This window comes from Erythrolamprus reginae, chromosome 8, assembly GCF_031021105.1.
Source record: "Erythrolamprus reginae isolate rEryReg1 chromosome 8, rEryReg1.hap1, whole genome shotgun sequence".
NCBI classification, from domain to species: Eukaryota; Metazoa; Chordata; class Lepidosauria; order Squamata; family Dipsadidae; genus Erythrolamprus; species Erythrolamprus reginae.
Genome location: NC_091957.1, coordinates 45,875,741 through 45,892,428, shown reverse-complemented (window position 1 = coordinate 45,892,428; position 16,688 = coordinate 45,875,741). Strand labels below are relative to the sequence as shown.

Genomic DNA, 16,688 nt, shown 5'->3' with positions numbered 1-16,688 from the left:
CTGGCATCTGGATTGACATGTTATCATCTCAAATGGTGGAGGAGGCATGAAACATCTGGAGGAAGAAAACTGACTGACAACGAGGCAGAAGAGCCCAGACTTGGACCGAATAATAATACAGTCCATCACTCTTCTGCCATCTGGACTCCATTAGATGTGTTGGAGTACGAGTCTCCAAACTTGGCAACTTTAAGACTTGTGGACTTCAACCCCCAGAATTCTCCATTCAGAATTCTGGGAATTAAAGTCCACAAGTCTTAAAGTTGCCAAGTTTGAAGACCTCTGTGTTAGAATATATCTGTCATCATCACTATTAATGGATCCAGATCAGAGGACATTTTAGCATGCTCAGGAATTATTTGTAATATTCCTGAAATAAACTTATACAGAGTAAATGTGGCATACATAAATGGAGCGTGCATAAGTGCACTAGTGTGCCTTTCGTCCCCTGTCCAATTGTCTTTCCTTTATCTCAAATATCATATATATTTTCTTCCTTTCATATATCTTCTCCTCTATTTTTACATATTATCTTTATATATATTACTTCATGTCTATTCTCTTCCATATGTATTGTGTATTGGACAAATGAATAAATAAATAAAATAAAATATCCAGTCAATAACCCAGACCAATGCAATTTGAGTATAAATACTATTTACATATATTCAATAGAGTAGTCAGTAAACAATCCAAGTCATCACATATACATCGATCAGTCATATACAAATCAAGATCAGAACACACAGTTCTATACACAAAGCAATTCTACAATAATTCTTCCCCAGACATATATAACACTGGTGAACAGCAATTTCATTGTCTTAAATCTGTGACTTGTTTTCAATTAACTTTTGGCCTCTGGATCTAAAAATAACTACAGTTTTTGTCTATCACGTCAACTTTTTAAGCTACAGGATACTCTCAAAAGTATCAATACAAAAACTTAACAAATATGCACCAGTGTGCCTTTCGTCCCCTGTCCAATTGTCTCTCCTTTATCTCATATATCTTTTCTTCCTTTCATATATCATCTCCTCTATTTTTATATCTTTTTTCTATCCTTTTCTTTATATATATTACTACATGTCTAATCTCTTCAATATGTATTGTGTATTGGACAAATAAATAAATACTGTTTACAAAGAATAATTTTATTCATACAAAGGCTATAATATTTACTGCACGTTAAATTGTTTTCATACAAATAGTTGTTTTTTATTGAATGGTAATTACAGTATACATATTAAATTAAAAATCGGTTATAGTTATTTCTGGCATGTTTAATCTGTAGACATTCTCTCTTGATGCTCCAACAATAATCAGCCATCATATGTACATCCCATCTACCTTGATCCCGTGTCTCTATGACCTTGGTGGAATCGCTCACCTACTCATGATTGACTGCACCAAGGTTTTCTGGGAAGTTAGCAAGATGGCTATGTAAAAAATGCAATTTGATGCTCATGTTGCCTAATTAACTATATTATATATATAAGGTGTAGAAAAACCTTGACGTGGTAGAAGAAAACTAACTACAGTTTTGAAACCAGCATGCCTAATTAACTATAAAAAACCCTCAAAAATCAAACCCAGCAGAAATTGTGTTGCAAATTGTTCCTCAGTGAATACCATAAGTATTACTCACATAAATAGTGTCATGCCCAAACCCCCAACACTTTACCCTTAGATTATCCACGGTTGACCTATCCAGATTCCTAAGAGGTCAGTAAGGGGCGAGTACAAGTGCACTAAAGTGCCTTCCATCCCCTGTCCTATTGCTCTCCTATATTTTTATTTATTTATTTATTCTTTCTCCAATATACAATACATATGGAAGAGAATAGACATTAAGTAATATATATAACGATAGAAAGTAAAAAGAAGAGAAGTAAATGGGAGGGAGAGAATATATATGATATAAGAGATAAGGAGAGAATATATATGATAGATAGATAGATAGATAGATAGATAGATAGATAGATAGAGAGAGAATATATATGATATATGAGATAAGGAAAGACAATTGGACAGGGGACGATAGGCACATCAGTGCACTTATATACGCCCCTTAATATCTCCTATACCTTTCTTCTATTCCTATATCTCTTCTTCTATTCTTTCATAGATATGTTCTATTCCTATATCTTCTATTCTATTCTTTCTTATATATATTTTACTATGAGTATCTCCTCTATAACCTTCATCATGTATTTTACTATGTGTATACCCACTAAAACCCTCATTGTGTATAGGACAAAATCAATCAATCAATTAAAAATAAATAAATAAATAATAGGTAGACCAACATTTAGCAAAAAAGCAGGTCTACAGACAAAACTAGCAAGAGTGAGAGACACCTCTGGCTGCCACTTATAACTAATTGCAACATTAGCCCTTAAAGCAATAGTGTGCTAATTCCTTTAACCATACGTTGCTGGCTGAAGTTATATATTGTACAACCCAAACAGTTATATACACAGTACTAACAGGACACTCACTCAAATATTTCCAGAGAATCTCTTGTTTCCGTGATGTAATTGGAGGGGATGTAACCTTGTTTCCTGGATGGAAGGAAGGGGAAAGGGAAGAAGAAGAAGGATAAGACCATTAGCGTTCTCATGCAGAAAATCTCAGGCTTCCTTTATTAAATCTAAGAGAATGGCGAATCCAAAAACTAGAATCTTGATGCTTATATAGCGAAGTTGATTTTTTTTTGAATTTTTTTTTTTACAAATATAATACAAGGTACATAGAATACATAAAACATTACATCCAATAAGAAAAATAAACACCACAAAACATAACAAAAAAAAGAGAAACAAAGAAAAAAAAAGAAACCTATATATTAAAATAAAGGCAAGTACAGTATCAGTGTCTATATTCTTCCGAAACTATGTAAATTTTCTTTAGATTCAGTGACAGTTTTTATCAAAAAAGAGAAGAAGAAAAAAGAAACAGTTTGGTTTTTTCTTCTTTTTTTTAGGCAATCGGCTCATTTAGTAAATCATAACATTATCTTACTTGCTCTTTTTGTTTTCATCAGGGATATACATATACAGTATCTATATATTTTACATGTTCATATTGTAATTAGCAAGGATTTTTTCTTTTTTCTAACCAGTGATAGAGTAGATTCCAACAATCATAAAATTGTGAGTCTTAGAAACATAGAAGACTGACGGCAGAAAAAAACCTCATGGTCCATCTAGTCTGCCCTTATACTATTTCCTGTATTTTATCTTAGGATGGATATATGTTTATCCCAGGCATGTTTAAATTCAGTTACTGTGGATTTACCAACCACGTCTGCTAGACGTTTGTTCCAAGGATCTACTACTCTTTCAGTAAAATAATATTTTCTCATGTTGCTTTTGATCTTTCCCCCCAACTAACTTCAGATTGTGTCCCCTTGTTCTTGTGTTCACTTTCCTATTAAAAACACTTCCCTCCTGAACCTTATTTAACCCTTTAACATATTTAAATGTTTCAATCATGTCCCCCCTTTTCCTTCTGTCCTCCAGACTATACAGATTGAGTTCATTAAGTCTTTCCTGATACGTTTTATGCTTAAGACCTTCCACCATTCTAGTAGCCCGTCTTTGGACCTGTTCAATTTTGTCAATATCTTTTTGTAGGTGAGGTCTCCAGAACTGAACACAATATTCCAAATGTGGTCTCACCAGCGCTCTATATAAGGGAATCACAGTCTTCTTTACCTTTAATTTTTAGGGTCATTTTTAGTTGAATATAGGCATGGCCTTACTGAACATCACAAGCAACTGCTCAAAACTGACATTGTTTGCTTGTCCATTGGGAACTTCCCATGATTAAAAGACTCAATTCAGAAGCGATGGGACAGATAGATTTGCTGTGCAGGTAAACTAAAGGCCTTTTGCATACACACAGCCACTTCAAAATAAATTCTTGGGAACTCTAGCAATAGCACTTAGACTTATATACCATTTCATAGTACTTTTACAGCCCTATCTAAGCAGCTTACAGAGTCAGCCTATTGTCCCCAACAATCTTGGTCTTCATTTTACCAACCTCGGAAGGATGGAAGGCTGAGTCAACCTTGAGCCGGTGGTGAGATTCGAACTGCTGAAGTACAACTAGCAGTTAGCTGAAGTAGCCTGCAGTGCTGCACTCTAACCACTGCGCCACCCAGGCTCTTGACAGTTTTATACACTTTTCTCCTACGTCAACCTTGAGCCTGGTGAGATTCGAACTGCCAAACTGCAGGCAGCCGGTAGTCAGCAGAAGTAGCCTGCAGTACTGTACTCTAACCACTGGACCACCACGACTCTTAACTCCTGAAATGCTAAGACAGCGTCAATCCAGACCACTCCGGTTGGCTATGGAATTCTGGGAGTTGAAGTCCACGGATCGTAAAGTGAGCAGGGTTGAGAAACAATCATCTAGGCCAGGGATAGGCAAAGTTGGCTCTTTTATGACTTGTGGAGCCCTTCACTCCTCCACTCGAAACGGAATACCCTACAAAAATAGACTAACAATCCTGGGTCTAGAAAGCTTAGAACTACGGCGCCTAAAACACGATTTAAGTATTGCCCACAAGATCAACGTCCTACCGGTCAATGACTACTTCAGCTTCAACCGCAACAACACAAGAGCACGCAACAGATTCAAACTTAATATTAACCGTTCCAAACTTGACTGTAAAATATATGACTTTAACAATGGAGTTGTCGAAGCGTGGAACTCATTACCAGACTCAATAGTGTCAACCCCTAACCCCCAACATTTCTCCCTTAGACTATCCACGATTGACCTCTCCAGGTTCCTAAGAGGTCAGTAAGGGGCATACATAAGTGCACCAGTGTGCCTTTCGTCCCCTGTCCAATTGTCTTTCCTTTATCTCATATATCGTATATATTTTCTTCCTTTCATATATCTTCTCCTCTATTTTCACATATTATCTTTATATATATTACTTCATGTCTATTCTCTTCCATATGTATTGTGTATTGGACAAATGGATAAATAAAATAAATAAATAAATAATTCCTGAGCCAATCATGCTAGCTCAGGAATTCTGGGAGTTGAAGTCCACATGTCATAGAAGAGCCAACTTTGCCTACCCCTGATCTAGGCCATAAACCAAACCATGAGCAAAATGCAACCCAAGACAATCCATCCATTGCCCTTCTCCCCATCTCATACCCATTCTGGTCTTGGGCTCGCCACCAAGATTCACTGCTTTCCTCCAAGATGAGATATTCTTCTCCTTTCTGGAGCTGCAAATCTTGATCATTCATGGGGGTGTAATCGTAGAGGGCGATCACCTTCCTTGTCTTTGAAGGAATGCTGGGTGTCGGTTTGGGTGGCAGAGGCTTCTTCATGAACTTCGGAAGGATTGGAAAAACAAGCGGGAAAATAGTAAGGCCTTCCAGGGATCTGGTCGTAAGACTCATACATTGCCCTGGTATTGTTCTATGCACAGCCCTTGGAGCGAACCCCAACTCAGAAATCACTTATTTTATGATAAAATCCATCTCTTTATTTAAACATAAGCACACATAATGAAACGCAGGTTCAAGATTACATTAGAAATACAAGAAAAAGACGTACTGAATTGGAGCAGGGTTAATCAGAAAAAAAGTATTTAAAAGCTGAAATATCTATAATACAGTCAAATTTCTCACAATTTGAAAGTATACAAGAATAAATAAAATTGTGAAATGTAAAAATAATTAAGATATACAAATATATACAGTACAACAAATTTTGAAAAGTTGCAGTTTTAGCAGTCAATTGAAAACTCGTTTTGTTTATGTGTGTGTAATGTTTTGTTAGTTTCTTACTATTGTTTGTTTTTTCTTCTCTAATGTAGTAAACTAATAAAGATTATTTTATAAAAAGAAAAAAATAAGAAAAAAAATGTAAGCAATCTTGTTATTCCTTTCGTTTACTAGATATACAAAATAATAAAAAATTGTTGCCTAGCAATTAACTCTGGACAATTTACAAGTTAAGTAATATGACTGAAATGAATTAAGATTAAGATTTAGGTAACAGTGATATAATATAGCCATATAAAACTAGTAGGCTGATTAAAAAAAGCTGTAACAATAATGCTGACAGGTAACTTGGCAAATGTGTAAATTGTTGAATGTTTAAGACTTGCTATATAACTGTAATCATGAATGATGATATCTATATGTCTGTATAAGTTGTGTTCTGTTTTTGTCTTTGTCTTTGTTTATTTATTTTATGGTATTTGGTTTTTTTCTTAATGTAAATAATTAATAATTTTTTAAAAAATGAAACACAGGTTTCTAAAACGGCACAGAAGGAGGTTTTTTTCTCTTTAGAGCTAGTTGTAAACTATGTCTGGAAAATGCCCCAAAAACTCGGCCTTATCTGCATGGCAATGGACCAGATTACCTCTGGAACCGCTTGCTACCGCACAAATCCCAGCGACCAATAAGGTCCCACAGAGTTGGCCTTCTCCGGGTCCTGTCAACTAAACAATGTCGTTTGGCGGGCCCCAGGGGAAGAACCTTTTCTGTGGCGGCCCCGGCCCTCTGGAACCAACTCCCCCCGGAGATTAGGACTGCCCCCACCCTCCCTGTCTTTCGTAAACTACTCAAGACTCATTTATACCGCCAGGCATGGGGGAGTTGAGATAGCTCTTCCCCCTAGGCCACTACAAGTTATGCATGGTATGTTTGTGTGTATGTTTGGTTTTATAATAGGGGTTTTAGTTGTTTTTTATTATTGGATTGTACATATTGTGTTTATTATTGTTGTTAGCCGCCTCGAGTCTGCGGAGAGGGGCGGCATACAAATCCAATAAATTATTAAAATTATTATTATTATTCCTTAGATAAAGTCCATTCGTTATTTACGCATATGCATTTACTCACCGAAAGCTGCCCAGCACAGCATCCAACAGAGAATATCTTTTATCAAAGCAGAAATCATGATTTTTAAGCCTTGTTCAATCATACCTCCGAGCCTCACGTCTCTTTCAACGAATAACGTTGCATCTCCATACCCCATTTCCCACAATCCTTTGCCTTTATACTGCCTGGAAGTGACATCCCACCTCAAAGAGGCTAAGGCTGTAAGCTAATACCTTTTACTATGTAACTCCTCTCGCATTCTGAGCAATCTTCTATAGCGGGGGTCAATCCACCGGCTTTCCACTCTCGTATCTGACTGGGACCACTCCCCGATTGTCACATCAGCCCCCTCTAGTGGTTCCTCAGGCTCACTCAAGTCACTTCCTGCCTCACTCTCACTCTCTGCTTCATCTGTCAACCTCCCTGGCCCAGGATATCCAGAAGGGCCTGGTTCATCCTCCTCAGAAACTGACATGACCTGAGGTGGACAAGGAGCACTCACAACAGGCATCAGCAGTGTCGAATCTACCCACACCAGGAGACACCAGCAGTGGCTCATAGGGTTAGGACACTGAGTCAAAAGACCATTGAGAGCCATGGGATGGAATGAGCTCTCATCAATTTGCTCCATCTCCCGCCCTCCTAGCAGTTAGAAAGCATGTGAATGTAAGTAGATAAATAGGTACCATTTCATCGGGGAAATTAACAGGGGTGTGAAAAGAGTCCCCCCGGGTATCCCCTGGACAATTGTGAAGTCACTCGCTAATCCTTTCAACCCAGAAGCACTTTAGAAGTTGCTTCCGACATGAATGTAGTAGCAGTAGGAGTTAAGGTTGTAGTAGTAATAGTAGCCACGCCAACCTGTAAAATTACCTGATTCTCCTCTGGCGTTGGGGGCAATGGCTTTTCGGGCTTCTGAAGCAAACGACCACTTTTGAAACCTTCAAGGAAATGACAAGTGTGATTGATTGATTGATTGATTGATTGATTGATTGAGCTTATATCCTGCTTTTCTCGCCATTGGTGGCTAACCGTTACAAGCAGTCCTTGTAATCACAATTGGGATCAGAATTTCCACTGCTAATCAAGATGGCTCTTTGGTGAGTTCCACCCAATTTTATAACAATTTTTGTCATTAAATGAATAATTGGGCATTACGCAAATCCAGCTTCCCTCCTTGATGTTGCTTGTCAAAGCCAACTGGGATGGTAGCAAATCACATGACTCCAGGACTCCACAACCATTATAAATACATCCCAGTGACCAAGCACCTAATTTTTGATCAGGGGACTATCTGTGGGGATGTCCTAACTGCAAGAAGGACAGGTTGTAAGTCACCTTTTCTCTTTTTTAAATTTATTTTTAATTGAATTTTAAAAAACAAACACAAAACATTAAACAGCAGCAACAACATTGAACTTTCAATAAATTTGTATAAACATTATAAATACTAAGAAAATTTAAAAAAACAGAAAAATGAAAGACAAAAATAAACAAGAAAGAGAAAGGGAAAAAAACCAGAGGTATAAATAAAACATACATTTGGGATATTCACATCCCCTTCTCATTCAGAATTTGAGTCAGAGATATATACATTTTTAGCTTATTTTAGTTAACGTATTGCTTTGCATATTTACATATTTACATATTTGCTTACTTTTCTATAAATTTTAATTTTAATCTTTTAAACTGTCTTTCTATATAGTTCTATTCTATAAGTCACCTTTTCTCAGTGCTGTTGTAATTCTGAACAGCCACTACACAAATGATTGTAAATTGAGGATTTACCTGCCCAAATAAAGGGAGGGAGGGAGGAAAGAAGGAGAAGGAAGGAAGGAAGGGAAGAAGAAAGGAAGGAAGGGGAAGGAAGGAGGGAGGGCGGGAGGGAGGGAAGGAAGGAAGGAAGGTAGGAAGGAAGGAAGGAAGGAAGGAAGTTGAGATCAGACTGAAGACACAAGAAGAAAGCGAGATGATTTCTTACTTTGATTCCTGCTGGCCAGAACTTTGCAACCCATGGCCATTTTTGCAGTCTGGAAGCAACAAAGATATTGTCCATCTGTCCAGAAACAAGGGTGATACTTCTGCACCAGGCTGCTGTTATAGTAGGTCACTGCAGCAAAGATGAAAGGAGATTTCTAAAGAGCATGCCAAGAACTAACTCAACTTATGTTGAGTATGATTTATTTGTTAAAATATTCACTTGGCAATTCCACATTATTGCTATGATCACTCCCTTTACTTTAACGCTGGCTCAACAAAGCACAAGGACTCTGTTTGCTGGTCATGCAATGCCACAATTAATCAATCTATCATATTATTACAGTTTAATCTGATGGCCTGGTTCATATAATCTATTTGGAAAAGGTCCATTATCTACAATTATCTTTTTAGTTGAATCTTGTACAAACCCAATCATTACACTAGTGTTATCACTAGGAAACTTGCTTGGTTGCCACCATCAATCTCATAAACCTTTCGTTCATTTGTCCCAAAGGTGATTTTTCAAGAGGCAATTGGACTTTCTGGGGGTTTTTTTTCCTTTGAAGACATTTCGCTTCTGATCCAAGAGCTCATTATCAGAGGCAGTGAAGGATCAGTGTTCTTGCCATCTGACTTCTGAGAGTGAAGAGGAATTGGAGACTGGAGAACTACCAGAGACTGTAGAGCCCCCAGTTAGAGTATTGTCTGAGTCAGAAGACAATGGGTACTTTGAGGACCCCCTGTTAGATGCGAGGGTTAGAAGTATGAGAGCCAGGCATCTCTCTAGAAGGGGTTCTGGGCATTGATTAGCTCTATGGGACATTTAGCCACACCTTGTCCATATATATAGGACAGGCTGCTGGGAGAATCGGTGTGGCAAGCAATGTTCATCACGAAGATGGTGCCTGGAGAGACTGCTTCTGATTCCATGGATTGTGATTCCTGCTTTTACAGAAGCTAGCTAAGCCCTGAAGAGTGAGCGCAGTGAAAAATACCAAAGACATCTCATTAGGGAAGATTTATGCCTCTAGCTGGCTTGCATCCCAGACTGTTATCTATGCTCCTTAGACAGGAACGCTGTCAGCCTGAAATGTCTTAGAAATCACATATTTCTTGCTGGACTTTCTGTACATAATAATACTTTTGCCTCGATCAATGTTTCAAGCGTGTGTGGGTTTGCTTTCTGATTGATTGATTGATTGATTGATTGATTGATCCGGCCAGACAGAACAGACACATTCACACCTGACCTATCATAAGACCTACCAACCACACAAAGCTCTTAGAAGCAGAATCCCGTTAAACTCCACTGAAGATGTTGCCTAGCGTGGTAATGAAAAGTTTGGAAACCAACCCACAAGCTCAAAGAATGAACCTTTACCCTCATTTTGTTGAGTCTTAAAAGAAACTTTCTCCTGGATGGATAAGAACATAAGAACTTAAGAAGAGCCATGCTGAATTGGGCCAAAGCCCATCGAGTCCAGCATTCTGCGGCCCACAGTGGCCCACCAGTTGTCCATGGGGATCTTGAGCAGAAAGAGAAGGCAAAACCCTCCCTTTCCCTTGACCCCCAACAAATGGTACCCGAGGGAATCCTGCCTGCCTCAACCAACATAGAGGCAGCACTTGGACATCCGTTTTAGTAGCTAGAGGCAGCCTACAAATGCATCTGGGTCACCACCTCCTGGTCAAACAGCCCTTGTCTCATGCCACAACAGTTACACACGCTTTAATCACATGGATACTGACTGGTCTTCAGTTGGTGAATCCAGCGTGTTCGTAATTCCTCCATGGGAGAGAAGACGTAGAGAGGTCCTTCGTCGTATACAATCTTGGGGACACACAAAGCAGAGATAATGAACAGTGGTTAAAATATAGATAGGCCCAGTAATGGGCAGCCTTTTTTTTTTACTGCCGCACTGTGGGTGTGGCTTATTTTGTGGGTGTGGCTTAATGGTCATGTGACTGGGTGGGTGTGGCTTGCCGGCCATGTGATCAGGTGAGAATGGCTTGAACCATCATCATCGTTCAAGTGAACTGTTAAGTCCTCGACTTACAACCTTACTAGTGTTGCTCGCTGGGTGACAATTTGCTTCGCATTTCCCGCGCTCTCTTGCTGGGTGCCCCCCCCCGTCTCAGGCTGGGCAGCTAGGTGAACGGGTGCTGCCAGAAGCATAAATGCTGCCGGCACTGCTTCCACCCACGCCTTCTGCTTGCATCTCAGGCGGGAGGTGGCCGTGTGAAGCTGGGCAGGAGAGAGGGAAGCTTTTCCGAGGCCAGGAAGGAGGAAAGAGGAAAAAAGCAAGGAGCGCAGACGCAGCAGCAGCAGTAGAGGAAAAAAGGAGAGCGTGTTGGATGTGTTTTAAATCCAACTCATGCAGCGTTTTGGGATGTAATTTATGGACAGCAGTGTTATATATGTTCTGTTTGGGAATGCTGCGAAACGAAACATCTCCTACGTCTTATTTTTGGAGATGCCTTATATTATGCCATTCTATAAAACCTCTCCTATGTCTTACTTTCGGGGGGGAGACTTATTTTCGGGGAAACAGGGTACGATACGAATCCGTTGACCATTTAAAGAGCTCTGCATTTTATTTTTTCCAACTTCCTAAGCTTAGCTACTTTTGGACTTGGCCCAGAAGCCCAAGCTTCCCGGTTAATGGTTCATCAATGAGGACCGGAAAGCTGATAGGGAGTAAAAGAAAACTTACTTGGAAGGGATAAGGAAACCTTTCTATAATGGAAATCTGCTCGTGTTCATTTGCATCGTCTTTCCTCTGCAATGCAAAAGAGTTTGAAAATGAAATAAACGACACATACAGTGCAGGCACTCACATGCAAACGAACATATATACAACGAGTACCTCAAAACTAATTCTATGCTTCCGCATCACGCTTCTGGGAAACTTGGGAGCGTTCCGGTTGGCTCCCTCGAACAAAATGCAAAATCATTTTGATTTTCATAATCTAACTGCGAAATTTGCCTCTGCCAAGCCAGTTAGACCTCATTCTTTGTGGCTGGTTTTTCATTCCCAGCCAAGGATCCTAGTTCAGATCGTGCAGAACGTGGCCGCGAGAGCCATCGTGGGGTTTCCTATATACGCCCATGTTTCTGCAACACTCCGTGGCCTGCATTGGCTGTCGATCAGTTTCCGGTCACAATTCAAAGTGTTGGTTATGACCTTTAAAGCTCTGTATGGCATTGGACCAGAGTACCTCCGGAACTGCCTGCTACCGCATGAATCCCAGCGACCGATAAGGTCCCACAGAGTTGGCCTTCTCCGGGTCCCGTCGACCAAATAATGTCGTTTGGCGGGCCCCAGGGGAAGAGCCTTCTCTGTGGCAGCCCCGGCCCTCTGGAATCAACTCCCCCCGGAGATTAGAACTGCCCCCACACTCCTTGTCTTTCGTAAATTACTCAAGACCCATCTATACCGCCAGGCATGGAGGAGTTGAGACACCTTTCCCCCAGGCTTTTTTATATTTATGTTTGGCTATGTATATGTTGTTTGCTTTTTAAAAATATGATAGGGTTTTATGTGCTTTTTAATATTAGATTTGTTTTCGCTGGAATATTGTTTTTATTATTATTGTTGTGAGCTGCCCCGAGTCTTCGGAGAGGGGCGGCATACAAATCTAATAAATTGAATTTAATTGAATTGAATTTGGATACCGTAATAAAAAAACAAAACAGCAAAGGAAGCTTTTTATCATTGCTTGACTAACAGCTCACTCTAGCAGAGAGGTTCGCAACTTTTCTAAGGCCGCGATCCCTCGATACAGTTCCTCACGTTGTGGTGGCCCCCAACCATAAGCCGAGCGCCAATTCTCCCAACAGAGCTTTAAGATGATTGGCAGGAAGGTTAGAGGGACACTCCCACTGTAAACTCCTGATTGGTCAGATTGTAAAAAATATGTCCCAAGGTGCCAGAATAGAAACTTTAGTTACTAACACCGTGGGAAATTTGTCTTTTCCCGTGCTCTTAGGCGACCCCTGTGAAATGGTCGTTCAACCCCCAAAGGGGTCCCAACCCCCACATTTATTTATTTATTTATTTATTTACTTACTTACTTACTTACCTACCTACCTACCTACCTACTTATTTATTTATTTATTAGATTTGTATGCCTCCCCTCTCCGAAGACTCGGGGCGGCTAACAACAGTGTACAAAGACAATGTAAACAAATCTAATATTAAAAATAATCTTAAAAAACCCAATTTAAAGAACCACTCATACTTACAAGCATACCATGTATATGGCTTTTATGAATGGTATGATTGTATTGTATGGTTCTTAATGATGGGTTTTCAAATGTTTTTGTTTTTTTAAATATTGGATTTGTATATTGTTGTGATTGTTGTGAGCCGCTCCGAGACTCCGGAGAGGGGCGGCATGCAAATCTAATAAATTAAAATTAATTAAATTAAAATTGAGAACCACTGCTCTAACAGGACGAGTTGCAGTAAGAATGGCCCACCAACAGGCCACCTATCCTGGATTAAATCAGCATTCTTAGAAGAGGGGGAAATGTCTCATTACCGTTACCCGCCGTTCTGGAGGAGGGTTGTTTTCTGGAACCACAATCTCAACGCAGGTGATTTTATCAATGTCCACCGAGCCCTTCTTACTTCCTCTGCGCTGCAAGAAGACAGTGAAAATATTTGGAGGTGGTTGGTTGTTTTTTTTAAGAGGCCTAAAATTTCTAGCTACAATTTGTGCATCTGGAAAGATGATGCAGTTGCAGATTAACTAAGTTGGAAGGGACCTTGTAGGTCATCTAGTCCAGAGGTCCCCAACCGCCGGTCCGCGGACCGGGACCGGGCCGTTGGGGTTTTCCAGCCGGTCCGCGGCGCCGCTGCCCTCCCGGCAGAGGACATTATGCAGGACAGGGTGGGGCGTCGGGCAGGGCGGGGAGAATCAGGAGGCTCCTTTGGCGGCTGGGGGCTGCCTGGCTTTGTGATTTTGGCTGGGGGGGAGTTAGGAAGGTCCTACTTCTCCCCCCCCAGCCAAAAACTCAAAGCCTATCTGCTGGATACGGGCGATGAGCGGGACGAGCAGCGCCGAAGCCGGTGGCTGTGGCAGCTGCTGCAAGAGGCTTCCGCGCCGCTCTGTCCCACTCATCGCCCGTATCCAGCAGATAGGCTTTGAGTTTTTGGCTGGGGGGGACTTAGGAAGGTCCTACTTCTCCCCCCCAGCCAAAAACTCAAAGCCTATCTGCTGGATACGGGCGATGAGCGGGACGAGCGGCGCCGAAGCCGGTGGCTGTGGCAGCTGCTGCAAGAGGCTTCCGCGCCGCTCTGTCCCACTCATCGCCCGTATCCAGCAGATAGGCTTTGAGTTTTTGGCTGGGGGGGGACTTAGGAAGGTCCTACTTCTCCCCCCCCAGCCAAAAACTCAAAGCCTATCTGCTGGATACGGGCGATGAGCGGGACAAGCGGTGCCGAAGCCGGTGGCTGTGGCAGCAGCTGCAAGAGGCTTCCGCGCCGCTCTGTCCCACTCATCGCCCGTATCCAGCAGATAGGCTTTGAATTTTTGGCTGGGGGGGGGAGAAGTAGGACCTTCCTAACTCCCCCCCCAGCCAAAATCACAAAGCCAGGCAGCCCCCAGCCGCCAAAGGAGCCTCCTGATTCTCCCCGCCCTGTGGAGAAGTGTGGAGGGCTGCGTCACTAAGCTCCACCCCTCCATAACCCCACCCCCATTTGACCAAAGCCCCCCCCCCACCGGGCCGTGGAAACCTGCTCTAGCTTAAAGCCGGTCCCTGGTGCAAAAAAGGTTGGGGACCTCTGATCTAGTCCAACTCCCCCACTCACGCAGGAGACGCTACATCATTTCTTGCCGCTCCGAGTCCTCGGAGACAGGCGGCATACAAATCTAATAAATAAAATATTAGATTGCGCTGAAATGGATATGATGACAAGATGCTTAAATGATCAAGAAGATACTGAATTTTATGAAACATGGAACAAAGTTTATATATGGATAAATAAGAAGAAACAGTAGGAGGTTAAGATAAATAAACAAATAAATGAATAATTTGTTTCTGTAAAGATTTATGTGTTATAATAAAATTAGTTAGAATATGTTTGCTATAGAAGTGTATTAGAATTAGTTTATATATGAAGAATTAATATGAGAACAACTTTGAATTTATATTAGAGTTAGAATTAGTTTAAATACGAAAAACTTTAATGAGAAATTTAACAAATCATTTTTTAACATTTATAATAATGAATTGTATTTAAATATGTATTCTTTTTTCTGTATTCAAATTTATACTTTTGAGATAAGCGGGGAAAATACAACCCCACTTTTATGTTAAATGTATGTGTGTCTGTACATTTTATGAAAAATTAATAAAAATATTTTTTTAAAAACAAATCTAATTAATAATAATAATAATAATAATAATAATAATAATAATAACTAAACAATGTCGTTTGGCGGGACCCAGGGGAAGAGCCTTCTCTGTGGCGGCCCCGACCCTCTGGAACCAACTCCCCCCAGAGATCAGAATTGCCCCCACCCTCCTCGCCTTTCGTAAGCTCCTTAAAGCCCACCTTTGTCGTCAGGCATGGGGGAACTGAGATATTCCCTTCCCCCTAAGCCTATACAATTTATGCATGGTATGCTTGTGTGTATGTTTGGTTTTTTTAAATAAGGGTTTTTAAAATTATTTTAAATATTAGATTAGAAAGAGGAGTAGATGCTTGGAACAAAGTTCCAGCAGACGTGGTTGGTAAATCCACAGTGACTGAATTTAAACATGCCTGGGATAAACATATATCCATCCTAAGATAAAATACAGGAAATAGTATAAGGGCAGACTAGGTGGACCAGGAGGTATTTTTCTGCCGTCAATCTTCTATGTTTCTATGAGTTGTAAAACTGAGCATAGCCAAGTGAGTCAAATTCAGACTCTTGGCAATTGGTTCCTATTAATGACCGTTGCTCTGTCCCAGGGGTCACATGATCCAGAGGTGGGTTCCCACCAGTTCTAACCAGTTCTTTAGAACTGTTAGTAAACTAGTGATGAATTCACAGAGCCGATCCGTAGGAGCCGCCATTTTGTTTTTGGCTTCTGCGCATGCACAGAAGCTTGGTTTTTGGCACTGCACATGCCCCCATGGAAGCAGAACAGCGGTAAGCTAGAACCTGCCCCGATGTGATCCCCTTCTGCGACCTTCTTAGAAGCAAAGTCAATGGGGAAACCAGATTCACTTAACCAGGGGTCTCCAACCTTGTCAACTTTCAGTCTGGCGGACTTCAACACCCAGAATTCTGGGAGTTGAAGTTCACCAGGCTGAAAGTTGTCAAGGTTGGAGGCCCCTGCACTTAACAATTGGGTTACTAACTTATCAACTGCAGTGCTTGACTTAACAAATGGGGCAAAACTCACTTGACAAATGTCTCATTTAACCCACAGGAATGTGGTTGTAAGGCAAGGACTAGCTATACTAACAAACTTAGGGATGAAACAGGTGATAAAATGAGGGGATCCAGTTGTTTGTTTGTTTGTTTGTTTGTTTGTTTGTTTGTTTATTCATTCGTTCGTTCGTTCGATTGATTGATTGATTGATTGATCGATTTGTATGTCGCCCCTCTCCGCAGACTCAGGGCGGCTAACAACAATGAAAAGACAATGAAAACAAATCTAATATTAAAAATAATCTTTAAAAACCCAATTTAAAGAACCACTCATACATACAAGCATGCCACGTATAAATTCTATAAGCCTAGGGGGAAGGGAAATTTCAATTCCCCCATGCCTGACGACAGAGGTGGGTTTTAAGGAGTTTGCAAAAGGCAAGGAGGGTGGGGGCAACTCTGATATCT

The 16,688-nt window shown here is 40.7% G+C and overlaps 1 protein-coding gene across 2 annotated transcripts in view; it reads right to left on the bottom strand.

Annotated features, from left to right (window-relative positions):
* Positions 1–16,688, bottom strand: part of BTK (Bruton tyrosine kinase) — a 46,605-nt gene that overhangs the window by 17,704 nt on the left and 12,213 nt on the right. For both annotated transcript variants that reach the window (XM_070759854.1, XM_070759853.1), the window contains exons 3-9: positions 13,395–13,493; positions 11,564–11,629; positions 10,599–10,680; positions 8,851–8,979; positions 7,743–7,810; positions 5,185–5,366; positions 2,502–2,564 (exon numbers count right to left, since the gene is read on the bottom strand). In XM_070759854.1, the coding sequence (XP_070615955.1) occupies positions 2,502–2,564; positions 5,185–5,366; positions 7,743–7,810; positions 8,851–8,979; positions 10,599–10,680; positions 11,564–11,629; positions 13,395–13,493 (689 nt within the window). The remainder of the gene's footprint in view (positions 1–2,501; positions 2,565–5,184; positions 5,367–7,742; positions 7,811–8,850; positions 8,980–10,598; positions 10,681–11,563; positions 11,630–13,394; positions 13,494–16,688) is intronic.